Here is a 26,653-nt window from a genome sequence, read left to right as displayed (position 1 = left end):
TCAAATTTAAGCTTAGGCAACCCTCTTACTAGGTCTCCTTGAATTAACCGTTGCAAAACACTCATACTAGCATGTCCTAGTCTCCTATGCCATAACCAACTATCATGCTCATCCTTAGCAACTAGACATAAATTAGTCATATCAAAAGAATATAAATGCACCATGTATATGTTTCCTATTCTATGACCAACAAGCATAATCCGATTAGATACAATGTCAATGACTTTACAACCATTAATTTCAAATAAGACATTGAATCCTTTATCGCATAATTGAATAATACTCAATAGATTATGCTTTAATCCATTCACATATAAAACATTTTTAATTTATATGGAAGAGGTATTACCTATTGTACCAATACCTTCAATGTGACCTTTTGAATTGTCTCCAAAAGTCACTTCTCCTCCATTTTTGGCGTTAAGCTCAATGAACCGGCTTTTGTCTCCGGTCATGTGTCTTGAGTATCCACTATCAAGGTACCATGAATTTGAATTTGTTTCCCGTGCCTTGTAGCAATGCTCCTTTCCCTACAAACATAGATTAATTTTTGATTTTTGATACCCTTGGGTCCATATTCATTAGTTTCCAAAATCCTAGTCCCCTTAGGTATCCATTTGTGTAGGATATTTTTATCTTTAGTAGTAATGAGTTCTTTAGGAACCCATGTACTTCTAACAATTTTTCCATTAGAGGTTCTTTGGGGACCTCTATGATTGTAGTTTCTAAAACTTTTTCTAACAAAGTTGGATTTTGAATTTCCACCTTTTTCAAAATGTTTTGTTCCAACTTTATCAAAAGAAGTTTTAAGATCATCAATTTTCTTTTGATGATCATCATTGATCTTTGAAAGTAAATTTTGCAAATCTAAATTTTTCTTTTCAAACTCTTCTAGTTTGATTTGCAAATCTTTGATTTTACTTTCAAGATCGTTGTTGGTTTTGGATATGAGTTTGTTTTCATTTTTCAATTTTTCAATTTTGAAACATCATTTTTATATTTTAAAAATAATTTCTCATAATCCGAAGCCAACCCATTATATTCCTCTAATAACTCATCATAGGATAAATCATCAAAATCGGATGAGTTAGAGGTTACCTTAGAATCTTCCCCGAATGCCATCAAGCACAAGTTAGCTACTTCTTGTTCCTCTTCATCGGAACTTTCTTCATCGCTCCATGTAGCCACATGAGCCCTGTGCTTATTCTTTGATTTACCTTTTTTCTTCAATTGTGGGCAATCATATTTGACATGCCCTGGCTTTTTGCATTCATAGCAAATGATTGGGTCATTCTCTTTCGGTTTATTTTTTAGGCCTTCATTTCGTTTGAATTTTCTTCCTCGATAAGGTCTCATCATTTTTCTAAACCATTTGGCAAACAATGCCATTTCCTCGTCATCTTCATCGTCATTCGAATCACTCTCATCTTTTGTGGATTTGAGAGCAACTCCAATGTTTTTCTTCTTCTCATTCTCCTTTGGTGTCTCGTCAATCTTGTCGAGGTCCACCTCATCTTCGAGCATCATTTCATGAGTGAGGAGTGACCCAATTAGCTCTTCAAGAGTTAAGGACGTTAAGTCCTTAGACTCGATGATTGTCGTCTTCTTTGATTGCCACGATTTTGGGAGGGAATAGACTAACTTCCTCACAAGCTTTTTATTTGAAATGATCTCTCCATATGATTTGAGACCATTGACAATCGTTGAAAATCTATCCGTCATAGCTTTGATATCTTCATTTGGTTTCATCCTGAAATTTTTATAGCTATGCGTTAGAATACTAATTTTAGATTTCTTTACCTCATCAGTACCTTCATGAGTGACTTGAAGTTTGTCCCATATTTCTTTGGCGGTTGTACACGATGAAACTCTTCCGTATTCATCTGGTCCAAGAGCACAAAAAATGATATGGATGGCTTTGGAGTTGAGCTGGAACATTCTTGTCTCTCATTCACTCCACAACATTGGATGAGTAAGAGGTTTGATGTATTATTCTTCTGCGGAATTCCATGCTCCCATGTCACTTTCTTGAATGAAGTACATCATTCTATTCTTCCAATAGGCATAGTTAGCTCCATTGAAGAAAGGAGGCTTATTGACGGGCATCGAATCGAGACCGGAGTCGAAGTTTGAAGCGGAGGCCATTGATGACTTTGATTATCGATATAACTCTTCCCGAATCGACTCAAGAGGCAATTAAACCTTCAAATTAGTTAGGCTCTGATGCCAATTGTTGAGTTAATTGATTGACTGAATCGGCCAAGAGGGGGGTGAATTGGCAATAAAAAATTTGGTGGAAGCTTTTGCAAAAAATTGAAAAAAATTGCACAGCAATTTAGAGTGGTTCGACTTTATCAACCAAAGTCTACGTCTACTACCTTAGCTATCCACACTAAGAATTTTCCAACAAATTCATTAATTTGTTCTTTCTTTTGAGGCCAAAGAGATAACCTTACAACTCCCTCAAGAATATACCCCAATTCTTGAGAACACTCTTTTCTCAAAGAGAAATACAAATTTACAAACTTACAAGAAAAATCCCACAAGGCAAATATGTTTGCACAATTCTAGAACAAAGAAAGAACACTCAAGAATAAATACAATTGAGCACAATAAGTATTCTTGAAAGCAAAATGAATATTGAATGAAAATAGGCTTGAAATGCTCAAACTTGAGGTTTGATGCTTTCTCTTTGATTCTCTCTTGATTCTAATTGCTTGATGTTTCTTGTTATTGATCAATGGCTTCTAAGCTTGCTTAAATACACCTTGAATCACTTCTGAACGTTGGGGATGATTAGAGAAAATAATATAGCCGTTTTAGTGTGAAAACAATTAATAAAACAGTTTGGAGCGTGGGGGAATCGGTACCCCCTATAGGGAATCGGTTCCCTAAGTGTAAAATTCAAATATTTCGACCGTTATACAAAGGGGAATCGGTACCCCCTGGGGGGGAATCGGTTCCCTCCGAGCATACTGGAATTCTCGGAGCCAAACCATTCAGGGAGAATCGGTACCCCCTTGGGGGGGAATCGGTTCCCTCTGAGCAATCTGGAATTTTTGGCTTTGAAATGATTCGAAATACTTTGTAAAATTATTTTAAAATTGTTTTAAGATTAAAACTTAATTTTACACTTGAGTAAGGATTAAAAATGATCTTTAAAAGATTTGGAGTAATGTTTTGATATTCGAATAGTTATATCGAATATACTTAGAAAATCATTTGGAAAATCTTAAAATTCATTTAACTTAATTTGTTATATCGAAATATCAAAATGTTTTCAACACATGTACTCATATAATTTCTTCTATCACATATCGCATGTGCATATGATTATCCATCTCATATCATATAACATATGTCCTTTGAATACGTTCCCATATCATCTATCATATAGCTTATATCATTTCTCATGTGTTCATATAAACACATATGTCATATCTTATTCATATATGCTCGTATATACATCATATAACACATAGAATAACATATAAACTTATTCATGTATTTATGTACATACTTTCATATATTCATGTAATTCAGTATCACATATAATAACATATGACACATATACCCATTTTCATGTACTCATGCACACATAAAATTAAAAATCAAATAACATTCTAGGAGTCACTTCTTATCATAATAACTCTGTCACTGGCTTATTGCAAGCCAATGTTTGTTCGATAACATAAGTACAAATTAAATTGCACTCACATTGACACTTTATATATTCAAATCCACTTCTATGATTTATTTCTTTGGATTGATCTTATCTTTGCAGTAGTTTCAGAACTTGCTTGTGCTCGATATCTACACAATCAAACATTTTTAAGGTAATTATCAGATATCTACACCTTGTAATTTGATGCTAATAACTTAAAAGAATTTAATAGAGCCATATTCACTTTTTTCTTTAGGAGGTATCAATACCCTCCCTAAGGTATCGGTACCCTTATTACATTCTGTAATTTTTCGTTCAAGAGGGTATCGATACATATGCATAGGGTACCGATACACTATGCCCAAAACAGACTTTTTCACCCGAAAACTCATTCTTTTCTGCTTAAATTCTTCATGTTTCATTCCCTTTTCTATTCTTAACTCAAGTACATATACTTAAACTAATTTCTACTCATTCAATACATCCTTAACCTTAAAATTCCATCTTTCATATGGAAATCAATAATCATACCAAATTTTCAAGATGCTCTAAATCTAATTTTATCACTTCATATCTCTTAATTAAGTTGATGACAAGTCAAATTTAGTTTCAAATTCAACTTATCAACTCTTTTCCAGAAATTCACTTAAAACCCCATTCTCTTTAATCTTTCATAACTTCTTCATCTTTTGATTTCAAGATAATTTAAGCTTTCCTTAAGCTTAAGTATCACCTAAGGATCAAAACCCATACTTAAAATCAACAAATAATCAAGAAATCAGAAAACTCATTTTTGCTCCCTTGGTTCACGGTGGAGAAGAAGAAAGCAAGAAGAAGAAGAGAGTTTTCCATCTCACTCTCCCCCCTTACGTGTTTATCTCCTATTAAAGGGGAGAAAAATATCTTTCATGTCAAATGACCATTTTACCCTTTAATTCCTTTAATAATTACTAACAACCCTTCAGGAAATATTTTTAAATAAATCATTGAACTACTCAACTTTTCTATTTTAATCACCAAATTCTAAAGTTTTACAATTTAGTCACTAACCCGGTATTGAGGATGTTATATCTCCAGAACTGCATAACTTAAGGGATGACCTTGGGGCCTGAGATCCTACCCAAGAAAGTTTTTAGGGCCATGGGACCTACCCAAGAAGAATGTCGAGGCCGCAGGGCCTACCCAAGATATATCTCGGGGCCGTAGAGCCTACCCAAGGGTCGCCTTAAGTCTATAAGGAATTACCACTCGGTGTTGAACTTATACAAGGAATTACCAACAGTGACTGAACCTGCCAAAGTCTTTTTACCAGATCCCAGAACACCACGTATAAAATAATTTCAATAAGTAAACGGAGATATCAGAAATCAAAACAGAGATCATAGATAAGAACAGAAATCAGAGAAAACATCTGTGTGATCAGGGAACACACTATATGTTCTAGATATTATTTGAAGGTGATTGGTATTTATGAGATAAAGAGTTATGAATTTTTGTAAACTGATTTAATTCAAAAATTAGATTCCCATAATAAGGTTTGATAGCTGAAAAATTCATCAGTTATTCAAAACGTGATTTATCAGGATCATAAACTATTCGAATATTTTCGGAGGCACTATGCAATCAGAAAGGTATTCAGAATCTTTTAAATCAGAATTATTGAAGGTTTAGGCATAACATGAGTATTCCCATTATTCAGGCAAATCAAGGGCATTTTAGACATTTGGTTCTTGGAGAGTTATTAGTAATTTAATCCAATAAATGAGTAACGATGATTTATGGCATTTAAAATTCATGTCAATTTATCAGGATATCGAGTTAACTCAAACTGACAACTCCCAGCACTGATGCCTGTCAACCGGTCAAATCGTTACACTTCCAGGATATTCACTTTTCAATGCATACAACTTTTGTCAAATTGATCATCTTCATAAACATCGTTGAATGGATCTTAAGGAACTCTACTTATTCCGATGGTATTAGCTCAACTTATGAATTGCAATAGTCTCCAAGATGATCAACGTACTTGAGTCATACTCCCCATCCTTTTATAGGATATACCATACTCAGGTTTTTTCAGTTTTTCCAGAATTTATCCAATAGCGTTCACTTATTTCTAGGTCATAAAGGTATTTTGATCATTTACGTACTTGAGATTACTACAGTCACCTTGAAGCTCCAAGTATTTTAATCTTTTTATGGTTTAAGGGTATTTCAGTCATTTAAATATCAGAGTTACTTTAATATTCCACAGCTCGAAGATATTTCGGTAATTTATTTTCAATCCAAGCCTATGTATGTAACATCCCAAACTATGGGTTAGTGATCAAATTGTAAAATTTTAGAATTTGGTGATTAAAGTAGAATAGTTAAATAGTTAAATGATTTAATTGAGGATATTTCCTGAAATTTGTTAGTAATTATCAAATGAATTAAAGGGAAAAATGGTCATTTTACATTACAGATATTTTTATCCCCTTTAATAGGAGATAAAAACGTGGAAAGATGAAATTATTTCATCTTCTCCTTCCTTTCTTCTTCCTCTTCTCGTAAGAGCTCAAAGGCAAAGGTAAGTTTCTGATTTCTTGGTTATTTGTTGATTTAAAAGTTGGGTTATGATTATTAGATGATAATTAAGCTTAAGGAAAGCTTAATTTGTTATAAAACAACAAGATGGAAGGTATATGAGAGATTAAAGATTTTGAGTTTTTGAATGCAATCTTGGAATAGAGTTTATAATTAGAAGTGAAAGTCAAATTTGACTTGTCATAAGTGAAATAAAGAAGTATGAAGTATTAGAATTGAATTTAGAACATGTGGAAAATTTGGTATGATTCTTAATTTTAAGAATCATAATGAGATATGGAAGATAAAGATGGTTTATATGGATATAAGTTGGTTTAAGTGATGGTAGTTGAGTTTATGGTATGATAGGGGCTTAAAATAGAAGAATTGAGTGAAAAGTTAATAATTTTTGGGGTTAAATAGTAAATTCTGGATTTTCCAGAATACGCAGGGGGTACAAATTTCCCCCTAGGGGGTATCGATTCCCCCCTAAATGAAAAAAATGAAATTTGATTCATTAAACTGGTTTAAGTTATTAACATCAAGTTTAAGGTTTAGGCTTCTGATAGTTATTTTGAAATGTTCTATTTATGTAGATATTGAGCCTAAACAAGTTTCGGAATAATCAAAGGATTAGGATCGAATCAAAGCAAGGCTAAGGTGAGTGCAATTTAATTTGTGCTTATAGAACGAACATTGGCTTGCGATGAGCCAATAATGGAGTTACTATGGTAAGAAGTAACTTTTAAAATATTATGTGAATATTAGTATATAGAAATGGATATATATTCTTATATGTTACATGATTTACATGTTTACGTAAAAATACACTAGTGATATATGTGATGTATTGGAAACATATGAGAACAAGAGATAATATGATTTGTATGAATTCATGAGTAAAGGCATATGTGAATATAATTTGTATGCATTATATGTCATGTGAACATAAGAGGATAGAGCATGTTATATGTGATATGAGATTAAGTGATGAAACATAGATGATATATATATGATGATATAAGAATAAGACATGAATCGAATGATATATATGTTTATGTGAATTCATGCAAAGTGATACGAGCTATGTGACATATGAATATGAATTCATATGAAAAATGACATGAATTACATGATTTCAGGCATATGTGAACAAAGCTATGAGCATATATGAATATGTGAAATGATAAATAACAATGCCCATGTTATATGATACGAGAGCTATAGGTATAGTTGGCATGCCAAGAGTCGAGGGTTTCATAGGTCCTTCGGGACAATACAGTGGTCCTTTGGGACAAATTTCATATGCCACTTAGTGGGACTTATACGAGTTGTGGTGACAGCATTAGTGCACATCCTCGATGTACTCATATACCTTCCGTTCTCACCAGTGTACCATGGGCTAATAAAGAAATAATATCAAATACAATATATATATGAAGTATATGTTTTGATGATACAAAATGTGTTATATGAATTATATGATGTTATGTGTGTTTTGTGATGAGATGATATATGTGTTCCATAATGTATATGGAAATGTTCAACATATGATTATATGATAAAAAGGAATTAATGATAATGAATATGAAATGTTAAGTTGATAATGATATATGTGTATGTGGGTATATGTTATAGAAATGATATGTGATTTTATATGATATGATCATAATAAATGTTAATGCATTTGATATGAATTATGTGATGTTAGGTGTATTTCTTTATGAAATGTTTTATGGTTTTATTATATGTTTTATATGCCTCACTAAGTCATCGACTTAGCGTGTGATTGTTTCACACGTAGGTTTGGAAAGAGAAAAGAGAAGTAAAGAGGAACAAGACAAATCAGTTCTCCTTATTAAAGATCAGATCAGAAATGTAAATCAAATTACATGTATTTTGTTAGAAAGAATTTAGTTGGCATGTACTAAAATAAAAGATTTGAATCCGATATGTTTTAATCGGTTTTGTAAAATCATATGATTAAATTTTATAATGTTTTAAAGGCGTATATGTAAATGGAAATTTTATACGAATGAAAACTATGATTTTTATAAATTTATATGTATTTTTACGGAAGTACTGTAGTAATACTGTAGCAGGGTATCGATTCTCTGTAGCAGGGGAATCGGTTCCCCTATTACAAACTGTAAATTTTAACATTCGGGGGGTACTATAGCAGGTTATTATTCATATGCTATTCTTCACTGTTCATACCATATTTTACTGTTCACAAATACGTTTTTACCTCAAAATTTTATTCCAAACACAATTGAACAATATACTATCGTATTTTCTTAAAATGAGTTCAAATGTTTTGATATTTTGTACGAATATCGTTTTTAAAAGTCAATGTGACATCTCAAACTCGTATTCGGGTCGGATATGGGTTGGGGTGTTACAATGTATCTTTTCTGGTAATTTGAAAAATATATCCATTCAGAGTTATTTGAAATTTCAAGATTTAATAATTTTGAATTATCATGATTTCAAGTTCCATTTGAGCTACAAGTCCCAACTCTACAATACTTGTCAATCATTCGGACCGTGATACTTCACTATTATTTATTTCTTAACACTAAATGCACTAGCTAAACTAATCAATATTAGGATCATCGTTGAATGGTTCTTAAGGAGAAGAACATGTAGTCCAATGGTATTTATTTCATTTTCTGTGTTGCAACGATATTATGAAATGTCGACACGATTATTTCGTGGTTCAAAACCCTTATGGATGTACAATATATAATCTCATCAAGGTTCCAGACTTATCAAAGTCATTCGTTTAATTCAATGTCATTGAAAGTGCTTAGGTCATTTAGTAGTCAAGTTTATCCCGGTCACTTGAGAGTTTCCAGAGTAATCCAGTCGTTTCCACAATTCGAATACATACAATACTTCCACTTAGTTCAACTTGGTCATATAATATAGTCATTTTACACTTCGAGGGTAATTTGGTTATTTTTACCTCATAAGGGTATTTTCGTAATTTCTTAACCAGGTGATTTCGGTATTAAAGTTTTTAACAATATCAAATAGAATTTAGAGATTCTAAGATTATTTTCTTTATCCAGATAATCACCAAACTTGAAATCATTTCTTATCAGTCTTCTTGTGTCTAAGCTTGTAGTCCGCGCCTTATTCAGTTTACTTTACTTTATTTCATATTCGGATCGAGTTTAGAAAGTGATCAACTACATACATGTGACCAATTATATTCATCCATGTCGTAATCAATACAAACATGTTCCATAAAGCATGAAAAATGTAATAATGTATTACCTCGATTTCTATGCTCCTCCGATCGAACATTTAAACTCCAATCAATCTCCCTTGATCTTTAATTAAATGTCCAATAATTCCTCATATACACAACAACAGAAATTTCATCAGAAATAGAGCGTAATTGCGAAAAACTGATCGAATCAGGTGATTAATTAGTGAAAAACAACTTATCGGATTCGAATTTGGCAAAACAGACTGAGGACATCGATAAACATCAAAATAGGTGTACCCGAAAAAAGATGGCCGGTTAACGACGGTCAACAGTTAACGGCTCAGTCAACGACTCACCCAGGCGGTTCGGCTCGGTCCAGACCAGTTCAAACCGGTTCAGTCCACTCCCCAGGCTGTCAGACGATGCACACGCGTAGGGGCGGCGCGTGCGGTCGTCGTTTCGACACAAATTTTTCAGATTGCTAGATCGGGACCTCGGGATTCTCGTGCAAGTGTTATTTTTCAATGAAACATAAGAGATTGCAGAATTTTAAAAGGTACGAACTTCTCCCACGATGACCGGCGAGTGACGATGACGGAGCAACAACGGCGCGATGATTTCTGTCGGGTTTTGAGCGCACGGTGATTGTGAGTCCAATGGTATAGGCAGTGTGTTGAACGGCCAGGCTGATCAACCGGAATCGACGGAAAACAAGCACTTGTCGGTTTAAAAATGAAGAAGCTTCTCGTCGAGTTTTACGTCGAACGACACCGATTCACGACGGGCTAGGGGTTGGGTTTTGATCACCGTTCGACGGTGAGTCCATTGGTAGCGGTGGCTCGAGTTGGGGTGGCCAGACGACGGCGTATTTAAGTGGCAAACGTGGCCGATGGAAAAGAAAATTGGGGATTTAGGGATTCGAGGTTAATTTTGGGGAAAATCAGATTGATCGAGGGGATTTTCAATGAATAAAAAATGGGTAAGTTTGGGTTCTAAACCCTAATCTCTACAAATTTCAAAACCGAGCTACAACTTGTAAAAAATTGTAATTTGGTCCCCGACTTTTTCCCATGTTACTACCTTAATTCGATTCTTAAGCTTATTAAAATTTTCCCCCTAAATTGGGGTGTTACATCACTATTCTAATAATTAGTTTGATTGGTCATTTCAAGCTGCTCCAATTTTTTTTGCAGCAATAAAAAGGTCCCCCTAGCAGGGATGCTTGCCTTCAAATAATACCTTGAAAATTGCTAATCATCATTATTATAATACTGCATGCAACCAACCGTGGACCAACTACAAGCTCAAACATAGAACAATATGAAAGACACAGATTACCAAATATTTCCAACTAAAAATTGTTGTTAAAGATTAGGTTTATAAACCAGTCGATAAATTTTAATGATTTTTTATAACAATTTAATAAAGTTAATGGACATTTTGAGATGTCATACTAATCATTTTCTTATATTTTAATATATTTAATAATTATTTTATAATTTTTGAAAGCTTAACGAAGAAATCTATCATTTAATTATTATTTAGAGTATTCTAGTGTACTATATACGTATGTTAAAATAAATTAAAACTATGATTAAAAGAATCGTTGTCGTTCTTAGAGTTTACGGGTTCGAGCACCAACGATTGGAAGGGTGATTGAACGTTCATTGTCAAATGATTGAGAGTACTTATAACATATACTACTTTGTAATCACATTTAGCTTAATAAAAGAAATTACAAGTAAAACCACAAACGATACATCCAAAATAATTATAAATAAAATTGATCATTGTAATCTACTATCACACTGATAATCAAAATATATTCATATCTATTATTTATAATGTTTTACTTTAGATAAATATAACCATATTATTTATCTACAGACTCTTCACCCTAATTTGTTTCCAATTATCTTCATCTTTCAACTTCTTTCTTTTTCTTGTTTTATCCGTCATTTCCTAATCGCTCACTGTCCAAATTAATCTTGAAATGTTTTGATGTCACTGTCCAAATTTTAATAGTTTAATATATGATTTGGTATTCAAATTTGAGATTTATTCTAAAATAGTATTTTTTTATTTTTAGTAGAAAAAAGTTTTATGTTTTTATTTTGTCCAATTTGATACTTGAATTTAATTATTTTTATATTTTAGATTAATCATGAGTATATGATCTATTGATCGATTAATTTGAATTGAGTACTATATAAAATTCTTATGAAAGTGATTCTCCTAATTCAATTTTTATTCTTTGAATTTAACCTTTTTATTAATATAATATTTGAATTAAGTAATGTTAACATGTGATTAAAATTAAATAACTAATAAGGTTGTGACATATGGTAGAATTATGAACTCTTCCAAAAATTTTGTTATCTTTAAATTTGAAGAAATTAATTTTACTTAAATTATTAAAATGAATAGCTAAAGACACTCATATTCTATACAAAAATATTATAATTTGTTGATAAAATTACTTATAAAAATTATCTTCATGTTTCTCGTAAAATATAGTATATATAATTTTTAATAATTTAGGTGATTACTTTTACTTAAAAAAATAAATTAAAAAAATGAAAACCAATTTCGCAACTATAAATACACCAAAATACCACCAACTACCCCCCAATCTGTTCTCTAGTTTGGACAACCATCCGCTTCGCCTGTCATTCAACGGTAATTTCTCCATTTTTCTTTCCTTCTCTCTCTACATTTTCGTTCATTTTGTTTAGGTCTGAATTGAAACTGTTTTGATTTGATTTCAAAGTTTTTGATTCGGTTGAGATTTTTCAAGAGGAAAAGAAAACACACGAAATGGCACGAAAGAAGATCAGAGAGTTCGATTCCAAGAGATTGTTGAAAGAACATTTCAAGAAGCTTTCCGGAAAAGATTTGCCAATCAAATCCGCACAAGTCAGTTCAAATTTCTCCTTCTACACCTCGCTATTCATTTCAAAGTTCATCGCATTTCGATCTTTCTTTACCTTGATTTGTATAATTGCATTAGTCTTTCTTGGCTGATTAATTTGAATTGATTTTTAGTTCAATTTCTCCTTCGTTCTAGATCTCTATTCATTTCGAAGTTTATCAGCTGTTCCTTTATTTTTAGTTTGATTTGTATTAGTATTTCTTATTATTGTAAGGCAAATCCTAGAAAACTACTGCTCGCCTTTCGAATTTCCGGATCTAGGATAAAGTTAGGAAGATTCGGTTGCTTAATTACTCTAGTTTTGGGATGAAATAAAATTCTTCCCAGATCAGGAAGTTTTGAATATGAATTTAGGATGTTTATCTATCTTGTTCCTTGATTTACTATTATTGTATGAAATTGAACTTTGAGCGATTTGTCTGGTTGTGCTGCTGGTTTTATGAATTTATGATGTTGATCTTCCTTGATTCGTTGAACTTTTAGTGATTTGTTTGGTTGTGCCTGTTGATTTTAGATTACAGAATCGACCGATTTCAACCAGCTGGTAGAGACGGAGCCATGGCTTTCGTCACAGAAACTGGTTGTTAAACCTGATATGTTGTTTGGAAAGCGTGGGAAGAGTGGTTTGGTTGGCTTAAATCTGGATTTTGCTCAAGTTATTGCTTTTGTGAAAGAGCGCCTTGGCAAAGAGGTTTGCTTTCTGTTTGTGTTTTTTACAGCCATTAATTTGTCATTATTAAGGTTGAGGGTTCGACTGTCTGTTAACTGCTCTTGACTTACAGGTAGAAATGGGTGGATGCAAGGGGCCTGTTACAACATTCATTGTTGAACCTTTCATCCCTCACAATGAAGAGTTCTACCTTAACATAGTCTCTGAGCGACTTGGTTGCAGCGTTAGCTTTTCAGATTGTGGAGGGATTGAAATTGAAGAGAATTGGGATAAGGTACTTTGAAATTATCTTAAACTGTTTCTCAGTTTACTTTTTGTTTTTTCTTGTTTTGGCTTTACCTTAATAGTTTCTTTGCTAAGATGGGTTATCCTTCATACAGGTTAAGACAATCTTTGTACCAACTGGGTCACCTTTCACATCAGAAGCTTGTGCTCCACTTGTTGCAACCCTTCCCTTGGAGGTTATTTTTCTTAATAATCAAAGATTTTCTGAGCTGCCTTTACTTCTTGATTGTACTTTCACTAGTTCTCTATTCTCTGTAGTTTTGCTTTAAATTTTCCTCTGCTTAACTTGAGCAAAACTTCATCAGATAGATTTTCCAATGTATGCATTCTGTAAAATGCTCTTTGAATTTTAAACTAAAAGTATTTACTTTTATTATAGATCAAAGGAGAAATTGAAGAGTTCATCAAAGTGATTTTTACTCTGTTTCAAGGTATGGCATTTATCTTGCTTGAATCTAAAACTATTCAAACTAACATTTGGAACTTGTAATTAACTTTTTCAACTTTGAAAATGTCAGATCTGGACTTCACTTTCCTTGAGATGAATCCTTTCACGCTGGTTGATGGAAAGCCTTATCCTTTGGACATGAGAGGCGAACTGGATGACACTGCTGCTTTCAAGAACTTCAAGAAGTATATCTCCTTTTATCAGTAGTTTCCTCTATTTATTGTTTAATGCAGTGTGGAATAGGGGATAAAATTCAACTGATGCAATTTCATTTCTTTGTAGGTGGGGTAATATTGAATTTCCAATGCCTTTTGGAAGAGTTATGAGTGCAACTGAAAGCTATATTCATGGGCTAGATGAGAAGGTAAATTAGATTTAATAGATAGTTGGCCTTGAATGCAAATTCATTCTTTACTTGCTAATCACCCAATTGGTGTCAAAACTTGATCTGTTTATGATATAGCGTATGCCAATTTATTAATCAGATTGTTGTATTATTATCTCTAAGTAAACCTGAATCTTTCATTCAGTTTACTGTCCAGTTATTCCAATAAAAAGTGGTGTGATATATGTTGCAGTTTGTCTAAGAGTTTACCCACAAGTATGGAATTGATTAAAAAATATTTATATTGCAGACAAGTGCGTCTCTGAAATTTACGGTGTTGAATCCTAAGGGACGCATTTGGACAATGGTAGCTGGAGGAGGTGCAAGTGTCATTTATGCCGATACGGTTGGTCATTTTTTTTTCTCTCTGGATTTTGAGGATAGGACTAAAACCCTGTAATTTTAAGGTATCAGTCATGCATTTAATTTACTCGTGTTATTCATTGTTTAATCAGGTCGGAGATCTCGGCTTTGCTTCTGAGCTTGGAAACTATGCAGAATACAGTGGAGCACCAAACGAAGAGGAAGTATTGCAGTATGCCAGAGTAGTAATTGATGTAAGGACTCTGGCCCTTAATTTATGTTATATTGTTGCTACAGTAGAAACCTGGATCTTGCACTTGAACGACTAATGCTGTCTCAAACTTTTGTCGAAGACACTATGAAATGTTTTTCGAGTAATTACAGATATAAAACTAACCATGCATTCATAAGCATCATGGGGTAATTTTTGTGTGCTGTGAATGATTTCATTGTTCCTGGATAGTGCGCAACCACAGACCCTGATGGTCGCAAAAGAGCCCTTGTAATCGGTGGAGGAATAGCTAACTTCACTGACGTGGGGGCTACATTTAACGGCATAATCCGAGCCTTGAAGGAGAAGGTGAACTTTACAATAGTGATGTATTACTTAACCTGTTGTCCACCTTGATATGTTAATACTAAATGGATGCGCAAATTTATATAGGAATCAAAGCTCAAAGCCGCGCGGATGCAGATATATGTGAGGAGAGGAGGTCCGAATTACCAGAGGGGCCTTGCGAAAATGCGGGAACTCGGAGAGGAAATCGGAATCCCTATTGAGGTATCCCTATGATATAGAACTTATAAACCACAAGACGTAAATGATCATCGGTCTAAATCATTTTCCAAACTAAACACATTTGCTGATTTCTTTTGTTTATGATTCGGCGCTGCTCTCATAGGTTTACGGTCCGGAAGCTACAATGACCGGTATTTGCCAGCAGGCAATCCAGTACATCACTGCAGCTGCCTAAGTTGTTGGTTCTTGATTTCTGCCTCGGTTTTTCGTTTTCAAGTGGGTCGTTTTAAGTAGACTTCCTTTGCCATTGAGCTAGAAATCTCACGAAGTGATGTTTAGTCCATATTTACTGAAACATTTGGAATTGTTTGCTTAGAATGAACACGATTGGCCTTTGTCAACAATAAAAGATCTTTGTAATTTTCTACTTCTTTGTCTCCCATCATTATTTTCTTAATGCCACTGATAAACTTTATCTTTACTATTGTCCGATATTGTACCCGATACCTGTATCAAACACGTACTTGTATATAAGGTGGATACTGGATTCCTATAAAATTTGGAGCATTCTAATTTCACACCGCAATTTTTGACAACAATGCTACACTTAACATTAACAAACTATATTTTTACACAACATTGTCTAGAAGCATTTTTCCCAAACCAAGAGGAAGTATATATATATATATATATATATATTTATAGAAACCTATTTAAATATATATATAAACTATTTAAATATATATATATTATAACAATATTGGAATTAGCCCTAAATATCATATGTGCGTTTGAACGTATATATATATATATATATATATATATATATATATAGAAACCTATTTAAATATATAACCTTCAAAGTATTATGATAACAATGATGATAATTTAACTAAGACTCAATTAGTAATACTATATTTTATTAAAAATACAAAAAAAATACTGTATTGATCTTATCCCTAAATTTTAGAACACTTCGAATTTGGCACTAAACTTTGGTTTTGAATTTAATGTAAGTATTAGGTCATTAAATCATCTGTGGTGTGATGATGTTGTCATTCTTTCACGTGAACTTTTGTTTGTGTATCAAATTTGTCATTAAACTTTAAGATATTTCATTTTTAGGTATTAAACTTTAGTTTGTGTATTATTTTGGTCTTTGTGGTCAATCAACGTTCGTTGTTGTTCGTCATTCGCATTAAAATTGGTACCAAAACATTTTTATTTCACTCCTCTTTCTTCTCATCGAATTGGCTTTCTAGGAAACTCACCCGAAATTGACGAAAATTCATCTAGAGTTTTGATATTTTAATACTCTAATCTCCTCTGACCATCCGATGAGACTAGTTTCGAGGTATGTTGTCAGTCTTCTCAACATTTGTTTCTCACCGTTTGAATTTTATAACAAACACCAAACTCCCTTAAACTCGAGAAAACTCTAAACCTTAAAAAATGGTGAATTTGTGTTAAACCTCATGAGTTTTTAAAAATATTTTGAAAAAAATCTAAACTAATAAAGTACTAAAGGATGATAAGACGAGTTCACCAATGTCTGACGTGATCACAAAAAATATCAAAGAACGATAATTTTCATAGACGATTGAAAATGAGTGGAAAACACCATAACTTTGATAAAGAAGATGGTATAAAATAAAAAATTAAATGTTTAGCTTTTGTATCATCCCACGTCAGTATTAAACTATCACGTGATCCGACTATTAATGTGTTAATCTTCTGATTTATCCTCCTAGGTATATTTGCATCGGTGGGGTTATGAAATAATGTTGAGTAACTGGACCGACATAGTCGCTAAATAGATGGTTTATTCGTGTACTTGTTGGCTTTTTACTTCTTTTTGTTGTTGTTTTTTATCCAAGTGATAATAAAATTGAAAATTGAATTTGAGTTGAGTTGAGATTTTGAAGAATAAGATAAGATTAGTTTTGGATTTAAGATGAAAAATATTCGATAGAATGTAATAATATAATTATTTCTTAAATTTTTAGGAATAATTACAATAATATATCTCTTTATATATTTTTCAATTAAATCTCAATTTTATCTAATAAAAATAAAATATATATCAAGTCAGATTAGGTGTAGATTTATACTTAAAAATCGAGTTGAATTTCGGGTGTACTTATATCTGACTAAAGATTTGATGTTTCAAAATGATGCAGAAATGATATGATATTTTAAAATCTATAGTTCAGTAAAGAAATAAATTATGTTGAAAGATAAAAAATTGTAGTAGATACGAAATTTCTTTTAATTTAATTTTTTATTATCTAAAATCTATATATTCTTATCTATGATCTCTTGTTATTTAATCCTCGTTGTATGTAACATATATTAATAATAATTATGTATGTATACATATCGTGTTTTGTTTTTGATTCATTATCGCATAAGCTTAGTTGTTGTGGAATAGCTCATGAATGGGTATCTTCTTCCGTATTCGATTAATAAGTTTCCTGCTTGCTGCATAAAAGATGTGAAATTTCGAGCAGAAGCAACCCAGAGAAAGAAAGAAGTAAAAAGTTTCTTTTTATTTTATTTGTTAACCACTAATATTCATTCATTTAAATGATTAATTCGAACTAAATATTAATTTTGAATTCAAATATATATATATATTATTGTCGTTTTTAATTTCACCACTATAATATTCAATTTCATTAGAGTAGTTATTGATCTCATTACCATCGTTATTTTTTTTTCTAACTGTTGCCAATCACACCGTTATTTTTAACCTATATACTACCGACCGAACCGATTGATGTTAAGTTGTTTTATTGTAACCTAAAACTTTAGCTCTCCCGTTTCCTCTTCACGAACATATATGTGCGTGTATATGCATCCATACCTCATTCCACAAGGTACAAACCCTAAACTTGTTTGCAGAAAAGTTGAGTTTCAATCTCTTTTGATGGAAGCTAAGATGGTGGTCGGAGTTGAAACAGTAGTCCCGGCAGAAAAATCGGAAGTGTCCGTCGCCACAAGAACACCTACTACTCTCTTCTCGAACTCCGTCGTCGATCTTGCTCGGTAAGTCCAACGCATCAATTGATTCCGTTTACACAATTGCATGCATTTTTTTTTGAATTGGTGTCTCGTTTAAGGATAATCAAAATATCAAAATTCAACGTGTTTTGAAACAATATGATTTTATATATCGTTTTTCTTTTGAAACTTGAATTCGATCTGAATAGGATAATGCAGATTTTGCAAATGAGAGAGTTGATCATAGAATTAAGTTGGATTTAAGATAATAAAAAAAACCCACCGACCCGACCTAAATAAATACTACAATGTTCTATATATATCTAGGATTAATTACTATAAACCACTGTTGGGTTAGGTCTGATTTTTACATTAAATTTCAAGGTGGGTTCCAAACGGGTGGAATATTACCAAACACCGAAATGTGTTTTGATTTAATAAAAACCTTCAATTTTCGAGTCGAGAAAAACCGAACTATTCTCCCTTATCTCCTTCCCTAATCTCATTTGCATTAATATTCTAACAATCACCCTTAAAAGAAGTTTAAGATTCGATTACGATATTTACAATTTTTTTGGACCTTTACGCATGCACGTAACTGTCATGTAAGATATCCTTAATACAAATAGGATGAACAATAAAGTGATGAATTAATGGATTTTTTTTCATACAGTGGTGATCCTATATTGTACGAGCCATACTGGAAAAAGATGGGTGATAGGTGTAAAATGATAATTTCAGCAGATGAATTGATGAGCTACTTCAGCAATTCAGTAAATCTATGTTGGTTTTTGATGTCGGAGCTCGACCGTGCTATTCGGAGACTGCACCATGTCGTCGGGAATGCCGTTGTCGATGATGACCGATTCATCATCGTCGGAAATGGCTCCACACAGATCTTCCATGCTTTGCTCTACGCCCTCTCTTCTCCTGATCAACCTGAACCCATTAGTGTGATCGCTGCCGCCCCTTTCTACTCGGTAAGCCTCTCACACAATCGCAGTTCCCTTATCCATTAATAATATATGGAAGATAAGGTTAAACTGAGGGGTTGACGAAGACGATCATTCTCTTTAAAAATTTTAAATTCTTATATAAGTTCATCTTTAAAATTTTATAAATTTATTATTTAATATAAAATCGTCCGTCCGTACATTATTAAAAATTTCAAGGACTGAGGACATAATCAAACCTTACTAAAAATTACCTTCGATTGCAGTCGTATCCAATGGAGACTGAGTTCCTCCGATCGAGGCTATATAAATGGGCAGGCGATGCAAACCGCTTTGATGAAGACCAAGCTTACATCGAGGTGGTGACTTCACCGAACAACCCCGATGGCTCAATTCGAGGAACCGTGGTGAACCGTGAAGGTGGTAAATGTATTCATGACCTAGCCTACTATTGGCCTCAGTACACGACCATAACACGTAAAGCTGATCACGATGTTATGCTTTTCACCTTCTCCAAAGCCACCGGACATGCCGGTTCTCGCATCGGGTAACAATCATCTGCCATGAATCACATTGGACCTACTTTAATTAAGTTGAAGTTGAATTTTTTTTTTTCATTTACAAGACTCAAACTCAAACCGTATTTCTACAGTTGGGCTATCGTTAAGGATAAAGCAATCGCCTCCAAGATGGTGACATTCATAGAGGTGAGCAGCATCGGTGTATCCAAAGAATCCCAGCTTCGTGCCTCCACTATTCTCGGAGTCATCGCCGACGACTGCCAGAATCCCAAGCTCAAAGAAGTAAACTTCTTCAAGCACGGGCGGCGCCTCATGTCCAACCGATGGAAAAAACTCCGGGAAGTGGTGATGAAAAGCAATGGAGTTCTCAGCTTGCCCGAGTACCCACAAGGTTATTGCAAATTCACCGGCAAATACACCGATTCAAACCCTGGTATAAATGCCTTGAATAATCACTTTGCTTATTACATAACAGTACTGATATTCAGGGATCGTTCCTACGTCTCGAAATTTCAAATCCTCGTGTTATATATATATATTCTATTGAGCCCGGACATTTTATAATTTCACACTTCTTAAATTTCTAATATAACATTTTAAGTTCGTACATTTGATATAAAATCATGCATTCGATTCTACTGATATTCGATGAGATGATCTTATACTTGGGTTTTTCTTTTTCTTGGTGCAGCTTTTGCATGGTTGAGGTGCAAGGAGGGATTGAACTGTGAGGATGTGTTAAGAGAAGAGTGTGGAATAATGACAAGGGGAGGGACGAGTTTTGGGGTTGAAGCAACCTACACAAGGGTTAGCATGCTTTGTTCTGATGCAGAGTTTAACTTCATGTTGGAAAGGTTGTCTGCTTTCAATGGAACCCTAAATGGAAATTAGGGTTTATATCTGATGGACTCCTTATGATGTAAATAATTATTAACGGCCGGAGAAAACAATATAATTTAATATATAAATATCGTTTTTCGAATGATGACCTCATAATAAATTTGTAGACAAATATATTTGTATGAAATAAAATTACTATTTGTACCCTCCAAAATGTTTGGTTTAAATCGATAATTTTTAAATTAAATTAAATTAAACAACTTTTTTAAATCTTTGTTAATGTTGAAATTATAGAAATTATGTTTCCTCCCTTCCTTATGAAAATATGTCTTCTTCTTTTAAATAAAAATGCGGGGATAATTACATCTTTAAATATTTTAAAATTTTATTTAGTTTAAATATTTTTTATTAATAATCTAATTGTGTGTTACTGAAATTTTATAAACTTCACATTATGTAATTCTTAAAAGTTAGCAATGCTTGACTCACAGTTGCACCCCTATTCTGCTTCCATAAAATTCACTAAATTTCCACAAATCAAGCAAACACTATCGTCGAACATATGCATAAAAATTCTTGAATCACTTGGAAATGTAAACTTTACCATAACCCCAAACAAAAGATTTTTGAAGTAAAGGGATTTGCCCACAATGAAATCAACATAGTTTAACACCCTTATACTGATACGGATTACCCGATCTGATCTGAGATGTTGCATTAGGGCCACCAGAGCGACCCACAATAAAAATTCATGAAAAATTTAAATTTTTTGTTAATCTATTTAAAATCGTAAAATAATTTATAGATAAAATAGTAGTAAAACAAGTTTCAAACTCAAATATAAAAACAAAATACAATCTACATGCCACTCCCTAATTACATGCATCGTACTACATGTCCCTCCCTAATTACATGCTCCATACTCTGCAAGCAACGCCGGTGGAACTCCTTTACTGATATCGGTAAAAGAATAGGATCAAACTCATTAACCTGAAATGGTAAGAAATAGAGTGGGCTTTGGAAAGCTCGGTAATACAAAACTACCAAATGAATGCAATAGGCCATCGAGTATAAGGTAAAACATAAATTCCTTAGAGGGACAATCATCATCAAATTCTAGTGGTGAATTCATATTTCATTAGCTAAGTCTTCAGTTACAAACAAGAATTTATGGTCTGAAGAAAGTATTCAGAGAGAGACATATTCAGAAGATTAAATTGGGGAGTCTAGTGTGTTCCAACAAAGCAGAGAAATGTGTATAGATCCATTAAAAACATTAATAATTTAAACAATATTTTAAAATCATAATAATACCCTCCAACTGAACACTGATATGCAGTTCTCCAGAACTGCACCCATAAGGACTTACCTTAGGCCCATTGGGCGTAGGTGTCAACCTAAGGGAGCACTTTGGGTCCATAAGGTCTTACCCTAGCCGAAGCGTAAATGTCCACCTGAGGGATGTTCCCTGAGGCCCATAAAGACTTACCCAATGCACACAACAGATAAGTTACTCTAAGGGAGTACCTTAAGGTCCATAAGGTCTTACCACTAGGCCCATTAGGCCGAGGAGCCCACCCAAGGGTCGCCTTAGGTCCATATAGAATTACAAACTGATCGTAGTTGAACCTATATAAGGAATTACCAGCTTGATCAAAACTGAACCTACAATAAGGAATTATTAGCTGATCAGTGTTGAACCTATATAAGGAATTACCAGATTGATCAGAACTGAACCTGCAGAAACTTCATACTATATCCCAAAGTACCTCGAAGAAAAACATTTTTTCAGCTAGTAATCAGTAGTAGCAGGAAATCAGAGTTCAGAAATATTTATTTATCAGTAAAAATAATAATCAGATAACACATATCATGTAGTCATAGTTCAGAAACAGTAAATCAATACTTCAGTAAATCTTTAATTTCAAAAAATCGCATTCTAAAATGGGTAAAACAATTATATAGCACATAAGAAACACACTAAAGGATCCAACTATTTTCCGGAGGTACTTAACAATTATCAAGCGGGGAAACAAGAAACTTCTGTAATCAGAGTTCATACATATTTTTATTTATCAGTAAAAACAGTAATTAGAGAACACATATCATGTAGCCATAGTTCATAAACAGTAAATCAATACTTCAGTAAATTTGTACTTTCAGAAAATCACATTCTAAAAATGTAAAACAATTATATATCACATAAGGAACACACTAGAGGATCTAGTTATTTTCCAGAGATACTTAGCAATTATCAAGCGGGGGAAATTAAAACTTCTGCAAACTGATTGAATTTCAAAAATGAAATCCTTATAAAAAGGAAGTTTGATGGCTAGCGGATTCATCAGTCATCCAGGAAGTGATTTATCAAGATCATAACATTCATATATGTTTCGGAGTTAATGGGTAATCAGAATGGTATTCAGAATCTTTTAACTTAGAGTTATTTGAGATTTCAGATATGACAGAAGTGATTCAATTATTCAGGTAATCAGAGGCATTTTAGACATTTTGGTTTCTCGAAGAATTCTTAGTAATTTAACCCAATGAGAGTAAAACAACCATTTATATAATTTAGAATTAATATCGAGTTATCAGAATTTCGAGTCAAATTAAACTAACTAATCCCAACACTGCGATATTTGCCAACCATTCAGACTGATGTACTTCACCATTATTCATTTTTTAATATTGATTGCTATAGTTGAACTGATGACCTTCAGAATCATCATTGAATGGATCTTAGGGAGACAAACAAGTATTCCAATGATATTTATGTCATTTTGTATTGCAACGGTATTAAGAAATATCGACGTGCTTGATTCGTGGTTAATAGTCCTTATGGACAGTACAACATATAAGTTCATCAATGTTTCCAAACTTATCCCAATCATCCACTTAATTCTAGGTCATTAAGGGTACTTAGGTCATTTAGTATTCAAGTTTATCCCGGTCATTTCAGAGATTCCAGAGTAAGTCGATCGTTTCAACAATTCGGATACGTAAAATACTTGCATTTAGTTTAACTTTGTCATATAATATAGTCATTTCAAGTAATTCAGATATGTAAAGTACTTTCGATAATTTAGCTTTTAACGAGTCCCGAGATTAATTGATTTACTAATTAAATCACTAAACTTAGATTTATCTCTTATCGATCTTCTAGTTCATTAGACGAGTCAATTGAGTCTTACTGGGTTTACTGTCTTTATGTCGTATTTAATTCGAGTCCATCAATAATTAACTCTATTTAATTGACCAATAACTCCAATAATGCATTAACAAATCACCAACATGTACCATAAATCATGCATAGGGTAGTAAAGTATTACTAGATTTTTGAGCCACATCGGTTAACCAATTTGTAATACCCCCACCCATATCCATCCCGGATACGAATCTGAGGTGTCACCTTGACTTTTCAAAACGCTTACTTTGACAAAAATCTCATAAAATTTAAAACTTTTATTAAAAGTACAGTACAATAATTTACATAGATGTTATCCCAAAATGATTACAAAATCAATCAGAGCATTTATGATTTAAACTATAATTACATGTCAACATGATTATTATAACAAAATGACATACTGTTTAAATCACTTCTGATCTGATCACTTTAAAGGAGATGCTGCCTTCCTAGACCTTAACTCTGGTATTTCTGCTTCTGGTACCTACGTGTAAACCACTTACACGCTAAGTTACAGACTTAGTGAGGTATAGCATAATATGTAATAATAAATTCATGAATCATGCACTACTATCATTCCATCGTGACATTACAATTTGCATGTATCTACTAAACTATAACATATATGATCATGTCATGCACATATGAAACCTATCTTCCTATGCGAGTTTTAATTCAATTTATCTTTGGATGTTCATGTACATTATTGAGAACAAGAGGTACGTAAGCACACTGAGGTTGTGCACAAATGTTGTCCCTAAAGCTCGAATAAATTCCCATAAGGGGAACTTAAAATTTGTCCCGAAAGACCACTTTGTCCCGAAGGACAACTTATAACCCTCGACTCTTAGCATGCCAATTATACCTACAACTCTTATATCATATAACATGAGCTTAAATACAGACACCTTTTACATTTCAAATCACTTCTCTTATAAACAAATCACATGTACATATATGATTATTTATCTTTTCATACATAACTTGGTACTATTCTCTTATAGTTGCATTCATCACATATTATATCATATTAAAACATGTATAAATTATGCACATACTCATTATAATCATAACATATGCATGTAAATGAATATGAAATCATGAATTCAACTATAGGAAATAGACTTATCACAAGTCTTATTTCCATAAAACAATATCTATACTAACTATGGTATGCACTCCCTTAGTCTTGCTTAATCCCAAATTCACTTCTATAAATCTTTCTCTTTGGATCGATCCTAACTCTGTGATCGTTCCAGAACTTGCTTGAGTTCAATATCTACACAATATAATCTAATGAATATTGGGATTTGAAATACTAAAAAAAGGATTCTTACTAATTTAAACTAACTAAAATAGTAATACCAACTTCCCCAACTGAAGTAGTATCGGTACTATAGGCACAATACCAATACTTCTATTGTATGGTACCGATACCCCCTCGGTATCGATACCGAAATTAGATTCGATGTTTTCTGGTATCGATACCCTTAACCTGATATCGATACTACTATACTATGGTACCGATACCTATACATTAGTATCGATACCTCATGAATGCCTTTACTAAATTCAGACTTATGGTATCGATATTGTTCAACCAGTATCGATACCTCTATACCAAATATCCCTATTTTACTCTTGAAGTATCGGTACTGGATGAAGCAGTATCGATACCCAAGCCCAGATTTTTACATTTTAAGCCCAAAATTTACTCATTTCAACTCAAACACTTCATATTTTAATCCCTTCCATATTCTTAACTCAAATATACATACTTAAATCCATTTATACTCATCTAACACATCTTTACCTTCAAAATTCTATCCTCTATATGGAAATCAAGAATCATACCAAATTTCCATCATATTCTAATTCCAATTCTAACACTTCATACTTCTTAATTAGGTGGATGACAAGTCAATTCCAGTCTCAAACTTTATTTACTAACCCTCTTCCAAGATTTCACTTATTCCCTTATTTTCTTTAATCATTCCTTACTCTCTTATTTTGTGATTTTAAAATAACTTAAGATCTCTTTAAGCTTAAGTATCATCTAAAGAATATAAACCAAACTTAAATTCAATAAATAATCACTTAACAAGAAACTCACCTCCTTCACTTAGCTATCACGCCTGAAGAATGAGAAGAGTTCTCTAGAAAGGTTTCTTTTAATCCTTTAATTCCCACGTGTTGCTAATATATAACCCCTCTCAAATTAATTATCTTGCTATAAAATGACCATTTTCCCTTCTATTCTACTTTCTTTGATATAAAATCCTATATAAAATTTACAATATAAGTCCTTGAACTATTCAATTTATCTACTTTGGCTAATAAATTTTGAAGTTTTTCAATTTAGTCACTAACCCATATTGAGGATGTTACACAATTAAACTCCATTTGATCTCCCTCAAACTTTAATTCCATGTCCCATAATGTCTCGAATACATGGCCAAACCAATTACATTAGAAACAAGACTTAAACGTGAAAATTTGTATTGAATTGGGAGATAAAATATCGAAAAACAGCTTACAGAGTTTGAATTTGAAAAAATGGACTTCGGATTTAGACTCAAGATGTCGAAAAACATAAAATATGAATTTTCAAAAATTTTGACTTTTTGGTCAAAGTCAACAGTGTTGAAAACATTTTGTTGTTTCGATATAACAAATTAAATTAAAAGAATTTTAATTTTGAAAATGATTTTTCTAAGCATATTCAATATATTAAATCGAATATCAAAATATTACTCAAAGTATTTCAAAGTTCATTTTAAATCCTTACTCAAGTGTAAAATTAAGTTTTAATCTTAAAATAATTTTAAAACGATTTTACAAAATATTTCGAACAATTTCAAAGCCAAAAATTCCATATTGCTCAGAGGGAATCGATTCCCCCCAAGGGGGTACCGATTCCCCCTGAATAGGTTTGGCT

At 32.7% G+C, this 26,653-nt stretch overlaps 2 protein-coding genes across 2 annotated transcripts; both read left to right on the top strand.

The window, feature by feature from the left end:
- The first annotated feature begins 12,080 nt into the window (after positions 1-12,080).
- On the top strand, positions 12,081-15,635 carry LOC120150644 (ATP-citrate synthase alpha chain protein 2). Its single transcript, XM_039163285.1, has 14 exons — positions 12,081-12,125; positions 12,244-12,362; positions 12,893-13,069; positions 13,161-13,322; positions 13,429-13,509; positions 13,713-13,764; positions 13,852-13,966; positions 14,064-14,145; positions 14,417-14,512; positions 14,622-14,723; positions 14,933-15,049; positions 15,134-15,250; positions 15,372-15,468; positions 15,528-15,635. The coding sequence occupies exons 2-13, from the start codon at positions 12,264-12,266 to the stop codon at positions 15,441-15,443; spliced, it is 1,272 nt and encodes a 423-aa protein (XP_039019216.1). The 5' UTR covers positions 12,081-12,125; positions 12,244-12,263; the 3' UTR covers positions 15,444-15,468; positions 15,528-15,635.
- Positions 15,636-18,023: 2,388 nt separating this feature from the next.
- On the top strand, positions 18,024-20,576 carry LOC120150625 (L-tryptophan--pyruvate aminotransferase 1-like). The gene is made up of 5 exons (XM_039163267.1): positions 18,024-18,256; positions 18,885-19,191; positions 19,431-19,711; positions 19,817-20,118; positions 20,377-20,576. Exons 1-5 carry the CDS (start codon positions 18,051-18,053, stop codon positions 20,574-20,576), a joined length of 1,296 nt encoding a protein of 431 aa, XP_039019198.1. The 5' UTR covers positions 18,024-18,050.
- The last annotated feature ends 6,077 nt before the right edge of the window (positions 20,577-26,653 follow it).

The sequence above is a fragment of the Hibiscus syriacus genome, unplaced genomic scaffold (assembly GCF_006381635.1).
Source record: "Hibiscus syriacus cultivar Baekdansim isolate YM2019G1 unplaced genomic scaffold, ASM638163v2 tig00111022_pilon, whole genome shotgun sequence".
Lineage (NCBI taxonomy): Eukaryota > Viridiplantae > Streptophyta > Magnoliopsida > Malvales > Malvaceae > Hibiscus > Hibiscus syriacus.
This window is presented reverse-complemented; position numbering and strand designations above follow the sequence as displayed.